Here is a 14,285-nt window from a genome sequence, read left to right on the forward strand (position 1 = left end):
GGGGTAATTGTGCAGGCAGATATGAAGTTTTCTGAGCAGGGCAGATGGTCTGCAAGAGTAGCTCATGGTGTCTTGGCAATGGTCAGGCCACATCTTGAGTACTGTATACACGTCTGGAGGCCTCATTTTAAGAAGGATGTAGAGCTGCTGGAATGAGTACAGAGAAGGGCAAAAAGATTAGTTACTGGAACAAATAGTTGCTGTTACGAAGAAAGTCTTATGTTTTGCAAATTACTGTGCCTGAAGACTAGGCACCTGCGAGGTGATTTGATTGAGGTGTATAAAGCCTTGAATGGTTTCGGCATGCTCAATTCTGATGGGATTCTTCCTCTTGCTCAGAATAATCGCCTGAGAGGATATAAATTGAAATTGAGGAAAGACAGTTGTAGGATAGTTGTGCAGAAGTTTGCCTTTAGCCAGCGGTGGTTGATCGCTGGAACAAACTTCCAACTGTCGTTATAGAAGTTGATAACTTAAATAGATTCAAGGCAGAACTAGGCCATCATATGGAGTGAGTGAATGGATGAAATGAGAAGGTTTTTTTTTTTTTTTTTTTGGCTGATGCTATATAAGCTTGAATCATGCACCTTTACTAATGGTAATGTTAATAAAATTTTGTTAAAATCCTTCCACTGGGAGTGGAGTTATTACAGGAGGACAGAAAAAGAAAATAATAATTGGCGAATATTGGGTTTATGGGCTCAACAAATCTTTTTAAAAGGCCCAAATATAATATTTCTTGGAAATCATCCTCCCCCCCCCCCACAAACTGAGAGTTGAGATGGAACATATGGATGGATATGGTGACGACAGTAGGTGCATATACAGATATGCTAATACACCTAACATTTTATTTAATAATAAATTATATTATTATACAGGTGAAATTATTAACAAAATAAGTTTTATTAAATTTATATGGAATACAAGCGCAATTTCTATACTAAATTTTTAGTAGGTGACATTTTGCAATTCTTGCCAAATCCATATTAGACCATAAATGCTGTGGGGGGGGGGGAGGATAGACAAATATTTAACAACAATGTAAAATAAATTGATAGATAATTAATCAGAAGTATAAAATAAATCAGCCACTGTCAATTCACTGCAGTACGGAGGTCTCCTGAATAAATCATGTTCAGGAAAATGGACCATAATCTGCCATGCTGGTCCAATGCAATTTAGGAAATCGACCATATATATATATATATATATATATATATATATATATATATAGTAGTCAGGAGTATGAAGCCTGATCAATTCAAAGAGCATGTGTTATTGCACTTCTCAGTATCCTGGTGCATCGTATCCAGTACACACCTGTAAAAATTTTGAATGGACCTTCCCCACCTGTGTGCAGTAGCAGATCTTGCTGTGTGGTAATTATGCTCATGGCTATGCCAAAGCACAGGGAAACAGGGCATTCATCCTGGATGCATTTTGCTTGGGGCACAAAAATGAAATGAATTTTAAGTTGTAACACACAGTATGAGCTGTTTACCAAGATGCTCAATCAGCTAGACACTGTTTTTTTTTTTTTTTTTTTCACAAATCCCCAAGCATGAGAGGTATTAGAACCTATAGTACTTAGTACCATTCAGAGCTGGCCCCAGAATTTGCTGGGCCCTGTTCAAGAATTACTTACAGGGTCCTGCGTAAAACTTATACAGGGTGTTTTCGTAATAGTGAATTTTTTATTTTTTAAAATTTTACAGAACAGAAATAATTAAATAATTTCACATTATATTGAACAAATATTTTAAATATGAATAATATTTAATACATTAATCGACAATATTGTTTAACAAAATTGCAGTCATCTCATAAAAATAGGAACATGAATAAATAATAATAGGAACCAATAATCAATTGGTAGGCTCGTTGATAGAAATGCAGAAAAGACGCAGATGATATTATTATTTAGATCATTTGAGTGCGGGTCCCTGTTCGACAGAACCGGTTGAATATGCTTGTGGCTGGCCCTGGTACTGTTCATGAGTTAAAGGTTGAGAAGAAAAAAGAAAATACTTGTTGATATTAGACTTGAATTTCTGTAGAATGTAATTTTCAGGAAATACACATAAAGGGAGATTGTACCAGAAAACGGAAGTTGAAGGAATATATGAGGAAGAAGAAAAGTTGGTTCTATGAGTATAACGTTGAATAGTAAAAGAATGCTAGCTGGTTGTGGAATGAGTTTGGGCTGGTTTGGAAGAGAGAATAGCAATTATCCAATTCAAAAGAACATTGCCCATTATCTATAGAAAAGGCATGCAGCAGAAATAGAGCATCTATTATAAACAGAGTAGAGAGAGAGAGACTTTGTTAGAGATGGGTCATTGATTAATCTAACTGCACTCTTTTTAATGGAATCTGGAAGCCTGACAAAGGTTTTGGCAGTACTTCCTCAGATGTGGAAACAATATTCCATGGTAGGGTGAATTTGTGATTTATACAGAGTGAACAGCAGTTTGGAAGAAAAGTAATGTCAAGAGCGAAAGAGAAACCCAGTTTTTTAGATGCGGAGGAAGCAATAGTTGTGATGTGCTTATGCCAAGAGAGATTAGAAGTTATGGTAATCCCCAGTAGAGATATATGATCTTGCCTAGAAATATGAGTGTCGTTGAATATGAGTAAAGGAGCAGAAGAAACCTTTTTGCAAGATAAAAAAGCAGGACTGTTTTAGAAGGATTGAAATCAACTAAGTTATCTTTGCCCCACTGGAGAATTACTTGGAGATCAGCATTTAAGGAATTAATAGTGGAATTTTAAGAAGTTGAAGCTGTTTGTGCAGGCCAAGGTTTTTCAAACTGGGAGATGGAATGAAATGTGCTATCATTAAAACTAGGGATAATACTTCCAGTCAATGAAAGAAGGTCATTAATATTCAAGAGGAAAAGAGTGGGAGAAAGAACTGAACCACTGAAAGAGTTGGGAACACTTGCATTAGTAGACAAACTGAGAGACAGAGAGCCATCTACCATTACTTGCAGTGAGTGGTCAGTGAGAAAACTGGATACCCAATTTCAAAAAACAGTTGAACCAAAAGATGGAAGCTTATTCAGAAGAGCTTTATGCCAAACATGATCACAAACCTTTGAAATGTCAAGAACAACTGCTTGAGTTTCACCAAACTTTTCGATTGAATTTGTCCACCAATAAGTAATATAAGTCAGTATATCACCAGTAGATTGACAATAATGAAATCTATACTGGTGATCATTGGTCAAGTGGAACGTTTCTGGATAGTTTAAGAGTTGGCAGTTAATTGATTTCTCCATTACTTTAGAAAGAGTAGAAGTAAGTGCAATGGGACAATAAATGGATGGGAGGGATTTGTCACCCCTTTTTTGGGAACTGCCTGGATATGTGCAAATTTCTAAGCAGAAGGGAAAACACCTGTGGAATAAGAAAGTCAAAAAAGGCCATACAGAACAGGAGTAAGCTCGGGAATGCTGGTTTCGAGAACAAGTGAAAGAATACCATCAGGACCTGGCATTTTCTTGGCATCAAGACTGTTCAAAATTCTTTTGACATCCTTTTGTTGGAAGACCACAAGAGGCGGTTTACCAAAATTATCATACATGAGTTAGAAGAAAAGTAGGATGCTAGCAGGTCAGCTTTATCTTTGGCTGAAATGGCACTAGAAGCATATAATTTTGACAGCTAGGCACAGTGTTGGTTATGCCACTGATTGGGTTTCACTTTGGTGCCTCTAATAATCCCAAAAGTTATCTTTCATACTATATAGCAAAGAAATAAAGAAACCTGTAATGTTATTCTGGAATCTAAATGGTTTTAACTACACTTCAGCTTCCATTGATACTTATGTCAAAAGTCACATGGTAATTTTAATCCTATTCAGTTTAAATGCTTTTTTTTTTGTTATTGTTTTTTGAAAGTAATTAGTGTAATTTTAAAGCTAAAAATAGCTAAAAAAAAAAAAATGATCAAAATTATTCCATGGAAGTGATTAGTACATTGTTCTAATATGGGTGGGATGTATGGATCTGATAAGTTATTCCATACAAGTGCCAGCAGGCTAACATTGGATTAATCAAGGAAAAAGTAATACTCTACCAGGTGGTGAGAATCATCTAATGTATTTGCATAAGATCCATAATTGTAATAGCATAACCAATAGGCCCCGAGTGCCAAGCGATATTAGTGACCACAGCGCCCTTTCATAGTGATTATCTGATACGCTTTACTGTAAATACGTTTCTCCTGAGTTTCGCAAGTCCGTTAACTCTTGAGCATTATAATTAAATAGATCTTTCAATTTATATAACCCAGAAAGGAAAGCACCTTTCTTTAACCCCCTTTTTTATTTTTCGTTAATACTAACCTTCTCTTCGCTTGGGTCACTAGGCGGCACCGCTCTTGCCTCCACGTGGCGGGGCTGGTAACCTGGGAGAAAAAGGTAATCTCCCGGGGCCAAAAAGAGCACGTCATGAGTAAATCAAACTCGGACTTATCTGGGCTGCCAGATGCACCCCAATCAACAAAAAAGAAAGATAGTTCTATTTCAGGAACTTCAAAACGGCAGAAAACTGACTCTGACATCTATCCTACTCCAGCTTTCCTGATCATGCACTCAACTGGTGAAAATGCAATTGGCAAAATCTCGCCATTTAGGGTACAGAAGGAATTAGAAAGCAGAGCTGGAACTCCTAAGTCTGTAAAAAGACTTAGGTCAGGAGATATTCTGATCGAGACCTCTAATAGTAAACACTCAGAGCGGCTTTTGAATATTAATCTCTTTGCTGGAATACCAGTTACTGTGACACCCCACAGATCACTGAACACCTCTAAAGGAGTGATCTCTGATTGGGATTTAATAGATGTGTCCGAAGAGGAGATGCTTGAAGAACTTAAAGAAGAAGGCGTTATACAGGTTAAGAGAATTTCCACCAGAAAAGAAGGAGTTCTGACTCCTACACGTAATCTCATTCTTACCTTTAATACACCACATCGCCCAGCATCCATTAAGGCTGGATATCTGGTCTGCAATGTCAGACCTTATATTCCTAATCCCCTACGGTGTTTCCGATGCCAAAAGTACGGACATTCCCAGACAGCTTGCCGGGGAACTCCTGCTTGTGCAAAGTGCGGGTCAGTTGAACACAACTGCGAAGCCTGTACTGCACCCCAACCGATATGCCCAAACTGCAAAAAAGATCATCCCGCTTATGCTAGAACATGTGAACGCTGGAAAACTGAGAAACTTATTCAGATTTATAAAACCAATCATAACGTGTCGTATCAAGAAGCTAAGCGAAATATCTCACCACCAAACCTTGCAAATAGATCTACGTATGCTCAAATCACCAAAAAATTCCAATCAACCGCATCGCAAACTGAACTAACAGTACCCCCAAAAGAGTCTTTCTCGAACTATGTAAAAACACTGTTCAATGCAACTCAAACTCAGGCAGTCAATACGCCTGTTTCTATACCAATCGAAAATCCCCACTCCCCGGATGAAGGGCACAAAGAAAAACAAATCGTAACTTCTGCTCACCAACAGGAAATGGATAATAAGGAAATACCCACAGATGACCCCGTCCTACACATTTTTGTAGAAGAAGAAATGGAAACAGAAAGGCCCTACTTTCGAAAGAAAGATAAAAACAAGAGTGAAAAACAGAGAACCTCAGCACCAAGAAAACGCTCGGAAAGTCTAACTAGAGATAAACAATGAACACAATAATTCAGTGGAATTGTCGTGGTTTCCGTGCCAATATTAATGACCTGTACAACCTTATCTCTAAATACACACCAATATGTCTCTGCCTCCAAGAGACATATTTCAAACCTCAAGACACACCAAAACTGTCTTATTACAATATCTTTAGAAAAGATAGAACCGATCAAAATACTGCACATGGTGGTGTAGCTGTTATAACAAATCCATATGTTCCTGTCAAACAGGTCTTACTAAACTCTCCCCTCGAGGCAATAGCGGTCCGTGTAGCTGCTGACATCCATATTACAATCTGCTCCTTATATATTCCACCAAGCTCTTCCATCCAACAAAATGATCTAAACAACCTCATAGCTCAACTCCCCACACCTTTCCTCATACTGGGAGACTTAAATGGTCATCACACACTATGGGGTAACAACAATATTGACCAAAGAGGAAAACTAATTGAAAAATGTTTAGATGATAACAACCTTCTCCTTCTAAATGACGGGTCACCTACTTACGTTCACCTTCCTTCTGGAACATATACTGCAATAGACCTGTCTATCTGTTCTGCAACTTTGTATCCTACTCTAAAGTGGACGGCAAACAATGATCCACTGCATAGTGATCACTTTCCCATTACAATTGAATTACTAAATAAACCCTGTTATCATCTTACTAGAATTCCTCGGTGGCTAATTGATAAAGCAGACTGGGAGATGTATAAAAATTTAGCTAAAGTGGATCCTGAAATTATACAAAAATCCCCAACCAGGGAAGCGGTTGAGTATGTCACAAGAACTATACTACACGCAGCAGGACAAGCTATACCAAAATCCTCCTCAAAATTACCTGTACACCCAAAAATATGGTGGAATGACGAATGCCGTGCAGCAAAAAGAGACCAAAATAAAGCTTGGAATACTTTTAGGCGCTATCCAACCACAGCTAATCTCATTCAGTTTAAACGCGTTAGAGCAAGAGCCAGGTATGTTAGACGCAGTAATAAAAAGGCCGCTTGGATTCGCTTCACTTCAACCATCAATCAAGCAACTCCCACACACAAAATTTGGAAAACAATCAGGAAAATGAGTGGTAAATATCAAACGACACCTCAGCCTATCATGGAATGGAGAGGGCAGAACATTTCTGACCCTACCCAAATTGCCAATATACTAGGAGAAACTTTTGCCAAAACATCAGCAACAGAAAGTTACATACCAGCCTTCAGAAGATTCAAAGCAAATTCAGAAAAACAAAAGCTAAACTTTTCTTCAAAAGCAGAAGAACAATATAACTTACCATTCACTATCCACGAACTACATAGGGCCTTGTCAACATCTAGGCGTAGCGCTGTAGGACCGGATAATATCCATTATTCGATGATACAGGAATTAAGTGCTGAATCACTGCAGTCACTTCTTGATCTGTTCAATAGGCTCTACCGGGAAGACAAATTCCCTGAACAATGGCACCACGCTACAGTCCTTGCATTCCTTAAACCAGGAAAAGATCCGACAAACCCTACTAGCTATAGACCCATTGCCTTGACCAGTTGTCTTTGCAAAATTCTGGAAAAGATGGTGAACCGTCGACTGATATGGTACCTGGAAAATTTCAATCTCTTAAATTCTGCACAATTCGGCATTCGACAGAACAGATCAACACTAGATATACTAGTAAAACTAGAAAATTCCATTCGGAATGCATTCCTTAGATCGGAACACCATGTAATGGTTTGCTTTGACATCAGCAAGGCCTATGATTCCACGTGGAAGTATGGAATACTCCGCGAATTACACCGCCATGGACTTCGGGGCCATCTCCCGATTTTCATACGCAACTTTCTAGACAAGCGAACTTTCCAGGTTCGATTTAAAACTTCGCTCTCCAAACTATTTTTTCAAGAAGAAGGAGTTCCCCAGGGCTCTGTACTTAGTGCTACACTCTTTATAATTGCAATAAACACCATTGCTGAACAACTTCCAAACACTATCGATAAGGCACTGTTCGTAGATGACCTTAGTATTTCTTGCCATGCGAAAAACATGAATACGATCGAGAGACAGTTACAAGGGGCAATAAATAAGATCAGTACATGGGCACAAACCAATGGTTTTCAGCTTTGTTCTCAAAAAACGTTGTGTATCCATTTTTGCCGACAACGTAAATTGCACCCACACCCGGAACTACAACTGAAGGGACAACCAATAGCAGTTCAACCCAGCATACGATTCTTAGGAATCACCTTAGATCATAAACTTACATTCCTGGAACATATTAAAAGACTAAGAACATCCTGCCAACAAAAATTAAATATTATCCGGGTTCTCTCAGCAACAAAGTGGGGAGCTGATCGCCTTACCTTATTACGGCTATACAGATCTTTAATAAGATCAAAACTTGACTATGGGGCACCAGTGTATAGCTCAGCAAGGCCTAGTGTCCTTCGCTGGCTTGATCCTCTCCATCATAGTGCAATACGCATTGCTCTAGGAGCATACCGCACGTCTCCAATACATAGTCTATATGCCGAAGCTCACGAACCCCCTCTCTCTATCAGAAGGCAACAACTTATATTACGCTATGCATATAAAATAAGATCTATGCCTGAACACCCAAATTGGGAATTACTTTTCACCCCCCAACACAGCAGGTTATACCATAACCGCCCTAATGCTAACCGACCGTTAGGTATAAGAATAAGACATCTTCTAGAACAACTTAATCTGAGTTTTGATAATATCTCAAATACCCCTCCACTATTCCTTGCTCCGTGGAGCATTACTCCACCTTTATGTGATAAATACCTTCATAAATGGGATAAATCTGCATTACATAAAGAAAATTTCTTGCAATTGTACCGTGCAGTGGTGGAGCAGTTTCCAAACTTTGTTGTAGTTCATACAGATGGGTCAAAGAATGACACCCACGTTGGAATCGCCGCAGTTTTCCCGAACATAACATTGGCCTACCAGCTGCCACATGAGTTCAGTATATTTTCTGCCGAACTAATGGCAATTCAGGTTGCACTGAAGCATATCGAGACCTCCAATATTGAAAACAGTATAATTTTCTCTGATTCTCTAAGTGCACTTCAAGCCCTGGAAAACACCATGAACATCACCCACCCAGTCGTAAAAGAAATAACAAACACTTTATATACCTTATCTGAGCTTGGAAGAACCATACATTTCTGTTGGGTCCCAGGACATATGGGAATTCCAGGAAATGAATTAGCAGACAATGCCGCAAAAGCGGCTGACTTACCACCTGATGTACAGTCAAGAGTTCCACATCAAGACTATAGACGAATAATACAGAAAAAATGCATGTACCAGTGGCAATCAAAGTGGCAAAAACAACTTGAAAATAAGCTTCGAAGTATCAAGCCAAATCTTGAGCAATGGCCTTCAAGTCTCAGTGCAATTCGACAACAGGAGGTAATACTAGCTCGTCTGCGTATAGGTCACACTAATATTACTCATGGTTACCTTTTAAGAGGGGAGATTCACCCCCAGTGTGATCACTGTAAAACAGTGCTTTCAGTGAAACATATCCTTGTGGAATGCACAAAATTTGCAATAGAACGCCAGAATCACTTCAATCCAGCCTCAACTGAAGAACCACTAACGCTTAGTTCACTTTTGGGCAATAAAACAGATGTCTCAAAGATTTTTAACTTTCTCAAAGCAATCAATGTATACCACCTCCTTTAGCTAGTCAACAATCAGTTTCCTGACTCTCGATCCATAAAGAAATAGCATAAATACTAACCTATGTATGGCGCATTATGGCCATAGACGCCCATGCGCCAAAAAAATCCCCAAACAAACAAACAAAGCATAACCAATATCTTTATAATGCAGTGTATATAGTGGAGACAGCAGAAGTAAACCTAGGAGGGAACTGATTTGTTTGTTTTCTAGATGGAAGTTATAAAATTTCGCAGGGTACTTGTGAGATTTATGTTGAAACTGTTTGCTTTTGATTTATAAGTCAAATTTGCATCTCAATTGTTATAATTGTTTTTTATAATTTTTACTAATTTGTGATACATTTCTTTTTTCAGATTTTAAATATACTTCTGGCTCTTGTGCATGTAGTAATACTGGCAATTACTGCTGCTAAAGATTCCCAAATAAATGCAATCGATGTGGCTCAGCTTCTTGCACCGCTAATGGAGTTCATTACAGTTGTGAGTGTTTAAAATGACATACCTTTTTGTAATCTCATTGCCTTATTTGCTCTAATTTTTAAAGGAAATGTTTTAAAAATAGCAAAATCAGGTTTTTAAAAATAATTCATACAACATAAGAATCTTCTTAAAACTTTTATTTCTTCAGTTATTCTGAATGAATGTGAATTACCAAAGTATTTTGCTCTACCAAAATATTATAAAATTGGACTTCCCAGATAGAGTATCCAGCTTTAAATTTAAATGTCTATCACTTAGTAATGTATTGAAATGAGGTAACTTATAAGCAGAGCTGTATAGCTTCAGCATCATCTTTAATGCTTTACTATGGGAAAAACAGGTTCATGTTTTTAACAGGTTAACAAGTTCATGAGAAGGACTGTCAGAGGGAGCATTTTCTTAAGGGAAACCATAAAGGTGATATATGCATCAGTGCAAACTGAGTTAAGTATCTGTAATTGGTGAATGACAAAAAAAAAAAAACCTGCACTGACAAGGCATTCAGAAATTATTATGTGGTGATTGGGAATCATTATGATGACTAATACAAAATTACCATTGGCTACCTTTCCTTCTTATAAATAATTAATTACAAGGAATTTTTCTAATATAAGAGTGCTTCAAAAAACAAGATAATAGAACATTTTGCATGAAAAATGCATATTTCCTGGGCAGGATTTGACCAGGTAAAGAGAGAGTATATTACTTCCACCATCAACTGCAAGTTGGCATTTCTAGTGGAAACATGAAATGCAGAGGCGAAACATAATCTGAGGTTGGTATGTTACAGGTACCAAACTGGCAGAAGTTCATTTACCTCTTGATTGATGTATGAAATAAACATCACATTATGGAAACAAGTCTGAGTTTTTTTTTTTTTTTTTATGATTTTGCTAATGTCAGGACAAACAGGAGTTGCAGCAACCCAGCATCCAAGCACATCCACTATGAATGACAATGCTTGTCATGTAGATGCTTTAATCAGAACAGAGATACATTGAACCGAGTGAAATAAAAAAACTTAACATTGCACAGCCTCCATGACATGGAAAGACCAATCATATCTCCCCTGAAAAGAAATTTAAAGTAATGCCATTAGCAGAGACCTTGCCACTTATGGTCCCACAAGCAGAGCTTGTGGGACCATAAGTGGAGGGTGACAGTGCAAATACTGAGCATTGTTATCATGTGCTGGATTAGTTATAGATTGGCATTCATCATAAACAACCTCAGTTGCTGCACGATGGCTTCGTCCAGCCACACACTGCAAACCTCAGCCATGAATTGTTACACCACTTTGATTGGGAACTTCCAGACCACCAACCACAGTTCCAATCTAACACCAAGTTGTTTCTATTTGTTTGGACCATGAAGGAGCACCTTGCTGGTAAATGGTTTCCAACCAACAATGACATGCTGCACTGTTGTTTCCTAGCATAAAGCACTTAACACTGACTGTTTTGATCTGAGAGATATGCCACAGAATCATAACATAACAGGATGACAAATGCCTACTGTGCATGCCAACTATATAGAAAACTGATGCGTATAATACACACACTTGTAAAATGTTATAAGAATAATGTTCTTCACATAGAAGTGCTTGTTACCTTATTTTTTTGAAACATCATTATACTATAAAAGAAGTAGAAAACTTGTTTTTAGAATGTATATATGGATATATTAGTAAACAAAATTTGACAATCCTTCAAGCTCCAGACCACTTATCCTTGGCCCAACTCTGAATTTATAAATGTATGAGCCTGGGTACAAACCCAGCTTGGATTCTCTTCAAAGGTCATTTATTGTTAAATTTTTATTCCAAGAGAGCATTTTACGTGTCAGTGCAAGAACACAAGAAACTGTTCCATTTTCCTGTTTTTTTTTTTCCTCTCTCATGAAAAAAGGGAACAGTTTCTTGTTTCCCTTGTCTCTACAGCTCTGTTACAGTATGCACAATGTCCAATTAAATATTAACAGTCGCTTTGCCAAATAATTGCTTTTGACAGTCAGTTTAGGATATTTTTTGTGGCATATCTTGAGCTACAACTGTGATCTGACAATAAACTGTAGTCCAGTGTGTGTTCAGATTGAGGGGCTAGAAAGCTATTGTGAACACATTAAAACCATGAACTGTCACGTTCCATGATCCCTTTAGCCTCTCTGGAGATGATTTGATTAAGAGGGTTTAATATTAGTAGTGGAAAATGATGCATGGAAGCAAGCTTATGCAGCATCAGCCATAAAAGCCAAAGGGGAGGGGGAAGAAAAAACACATAATTTGTCTAACTTTTCCTTAGCTTGATTACAACTACCCACTTCCACAACATCGAATGGAAATTTGTTTCAACAGGAAGTAATTTGCATAGTTCTCACTCTCTTGCTGAAAGCAAATTTTTGCATATGTATTCAGAAACAATCCTTCCCCAATTTAAATTTTGTCCCTTTATGTATGTCATCTGAGAAAGAGCAAGGATGTTGTCAGCATTTAGTTTACTGAACCATGTTAAGCCTTAAACACTTCAGTCCTTAAGGCTATCACAGACATTCTCTCAGATATGCCTGACAAGCTGTGCTTCCTACCTAGGAGTCTAAAATGCTGATGGAACTGATATTCGGGTGACACTCAAGTCAAGTGGACCTAATTTCGGCATAGTCTGCAGTCTGTGACACCCAAATTCTTTGCTTGCACCTTCACAATGGAGGGACTGTTAGTAATAGTGGGTATAACCCAAATGCACAAGCACACTGTGGGTGTCAACCCAGGTGTGGCCCACACCACATGGAGGAATGCCACCCCTCTGTGTTACTAGGTGATAGATTACTCTCATCAACCGGTGCAATACCACCACTTTGTTTATTGGAGTCTTGAAGTGGTGAAACCCATGTTTAGTCTCCAGAACAAATTTCTGGTCAACCCTCCCCATCTCGTCCATCATGCAGAATGATCGATGTTTTTTGAGGTTATGATGAACACCATGGCGAGATCCAAACTTCCTTACATTTCAAGGGTACAGATCTAAAACATTGTTCGCAAGCCAGCCGCTAGTTAGTACATGACCTAACCTATTGATAACTCTCTAGGAGGCTTCTGGATCAGCTAGTATATAATCTTGCTGCCTCTACTCTGCCAGATAGTGACTGTAGGGAATCCTAGTAGTGTGTATGTGGGGGCATTTTCAGGCCACGTTATGTCAAGGATCTGGATACATTCTTAAAATGTGTAGAGACTAGGCACCTGCAAGGTAATCTGATTGAGGTGTATAAAGTGTTGAATGATTTGAGCATGCTCAATGCTGATGGGATTCTTCCTCTTGCTCAGAATAATCACCTGAGAGGGCATAAATTCGAATTGAGGAAAGACAGATGTAGGATATATGTGCAGAAGTTTGCCTTTAGCCAGCGGGTAGTTGGTTGGTGGAATAGATTTCCATCCTTTGTTGTGGAAGGTGGTAGCCTAAATAAATTTAAGGCTGAGCTGGACAGGTATTTGGAACGAACAGAGGGGTGAAATGGGAGCAGTTTTTTTTTTTGTTTTTTTTTGGCTGATGCTGTATAAGCTTGCTTTCTTGCATCATATGCCTCTACTAATGCTAATGTTACACCATATTCAAAAATTTCATTACTTCATACAGCATTCTCCCCCCCACACTTTTTCTTATTATTAAATATACCATGAATTGTCAAACTAATAGAGCAAACTTATCTGTGAAAAGATCTAAACCTCCCAAACACTTCCTAGTTCATTTCAGAAATATACGCTGTCTCAGTTGTAATCTCAATGATGTCCATTTCCACTTACAGTCTGCCAAACCACATGCATCAGTTTATTCAACCACTGCTAATGTCAGTTGCCCAAATTATTTGCTGTATGATTCATTTCACCTCAAAGGTAGTACTTGTGCCTATGTCCATTCCAATATTCCCTGTCAGAGATGTGGTAATTTGGAATCTCCTCTTTTCGTTCTTCGCTGACTTAAAATCTCCCTACTTCATTCTGTCAAATTCATCTGTTGTCTCTATCATTCTCCCAACTCCACTAATAATTCGGAACTCTTTGACTTCCTTACTTTGCAACTTGACTTTCTCCAGTCCAACTTTCCTAACAGTGAGGTAATTTTCCTTGGTGATTTTAATGTTCACAACTCTAGCTGGCTTCCGTTTTCTAGTCACATGGATCAGGCTGATCAAGATGCTGTGGCTTTTGCAATTACTAACGACCTTACACAGATTGTTCATTTACTTACCAGAATAGCAGACAGTCCTAACCATACAGCCAACTCGCATGATCTTTTTCTCACAAACAACCCTTCTAAGCACACGGTTGAAGTCAGTGGTCCTTTAGGCACCTCAGATCACAACTTGGTGATTGTCTCTTCTCCAATGGAGCCT

At 38.3% G+C, this 14,285-nt stretch overlaps 1 protein-coding gene across 1 annotated transcript in view; it reads left to right on the top strand.

The window, feature by feature from the left end:
• The window catches only part of LOC150090539 (ATP-binding cassette sub-family C member 3-like), an 87,704-nt gene that overhangs the window by 28,578 nt on the left and 44,841 nt on the right, over positions 1–14,285 (top strand). The window contains exon 2 of the mRNA XM_090378387.1: positions 9,768–9,893. Coding sequence (XP_090234513.1) covers positions 9,768–9,893 — 126 coding nt within the window. The remainder of the gene's footprint in view (positions 1–9,767; positions 9,894–14,285) is intronic.

The sequence above is a fragment of the Mastigoproctus giganteus genome, chromosome 1 (genome assembly GCF_048544385.1).
Source record: "Mastigoproctus giganteus isolate SK-2022 chromosome 1, ASM4854438v1, whole genome shotgun sequence".
NCBI lineage: Eukaryota > Metazoa > Arthropoda > Arachnida > Uropygi > Thelyphonidae > Mastigoproctus > Mastigoproctus giganteus.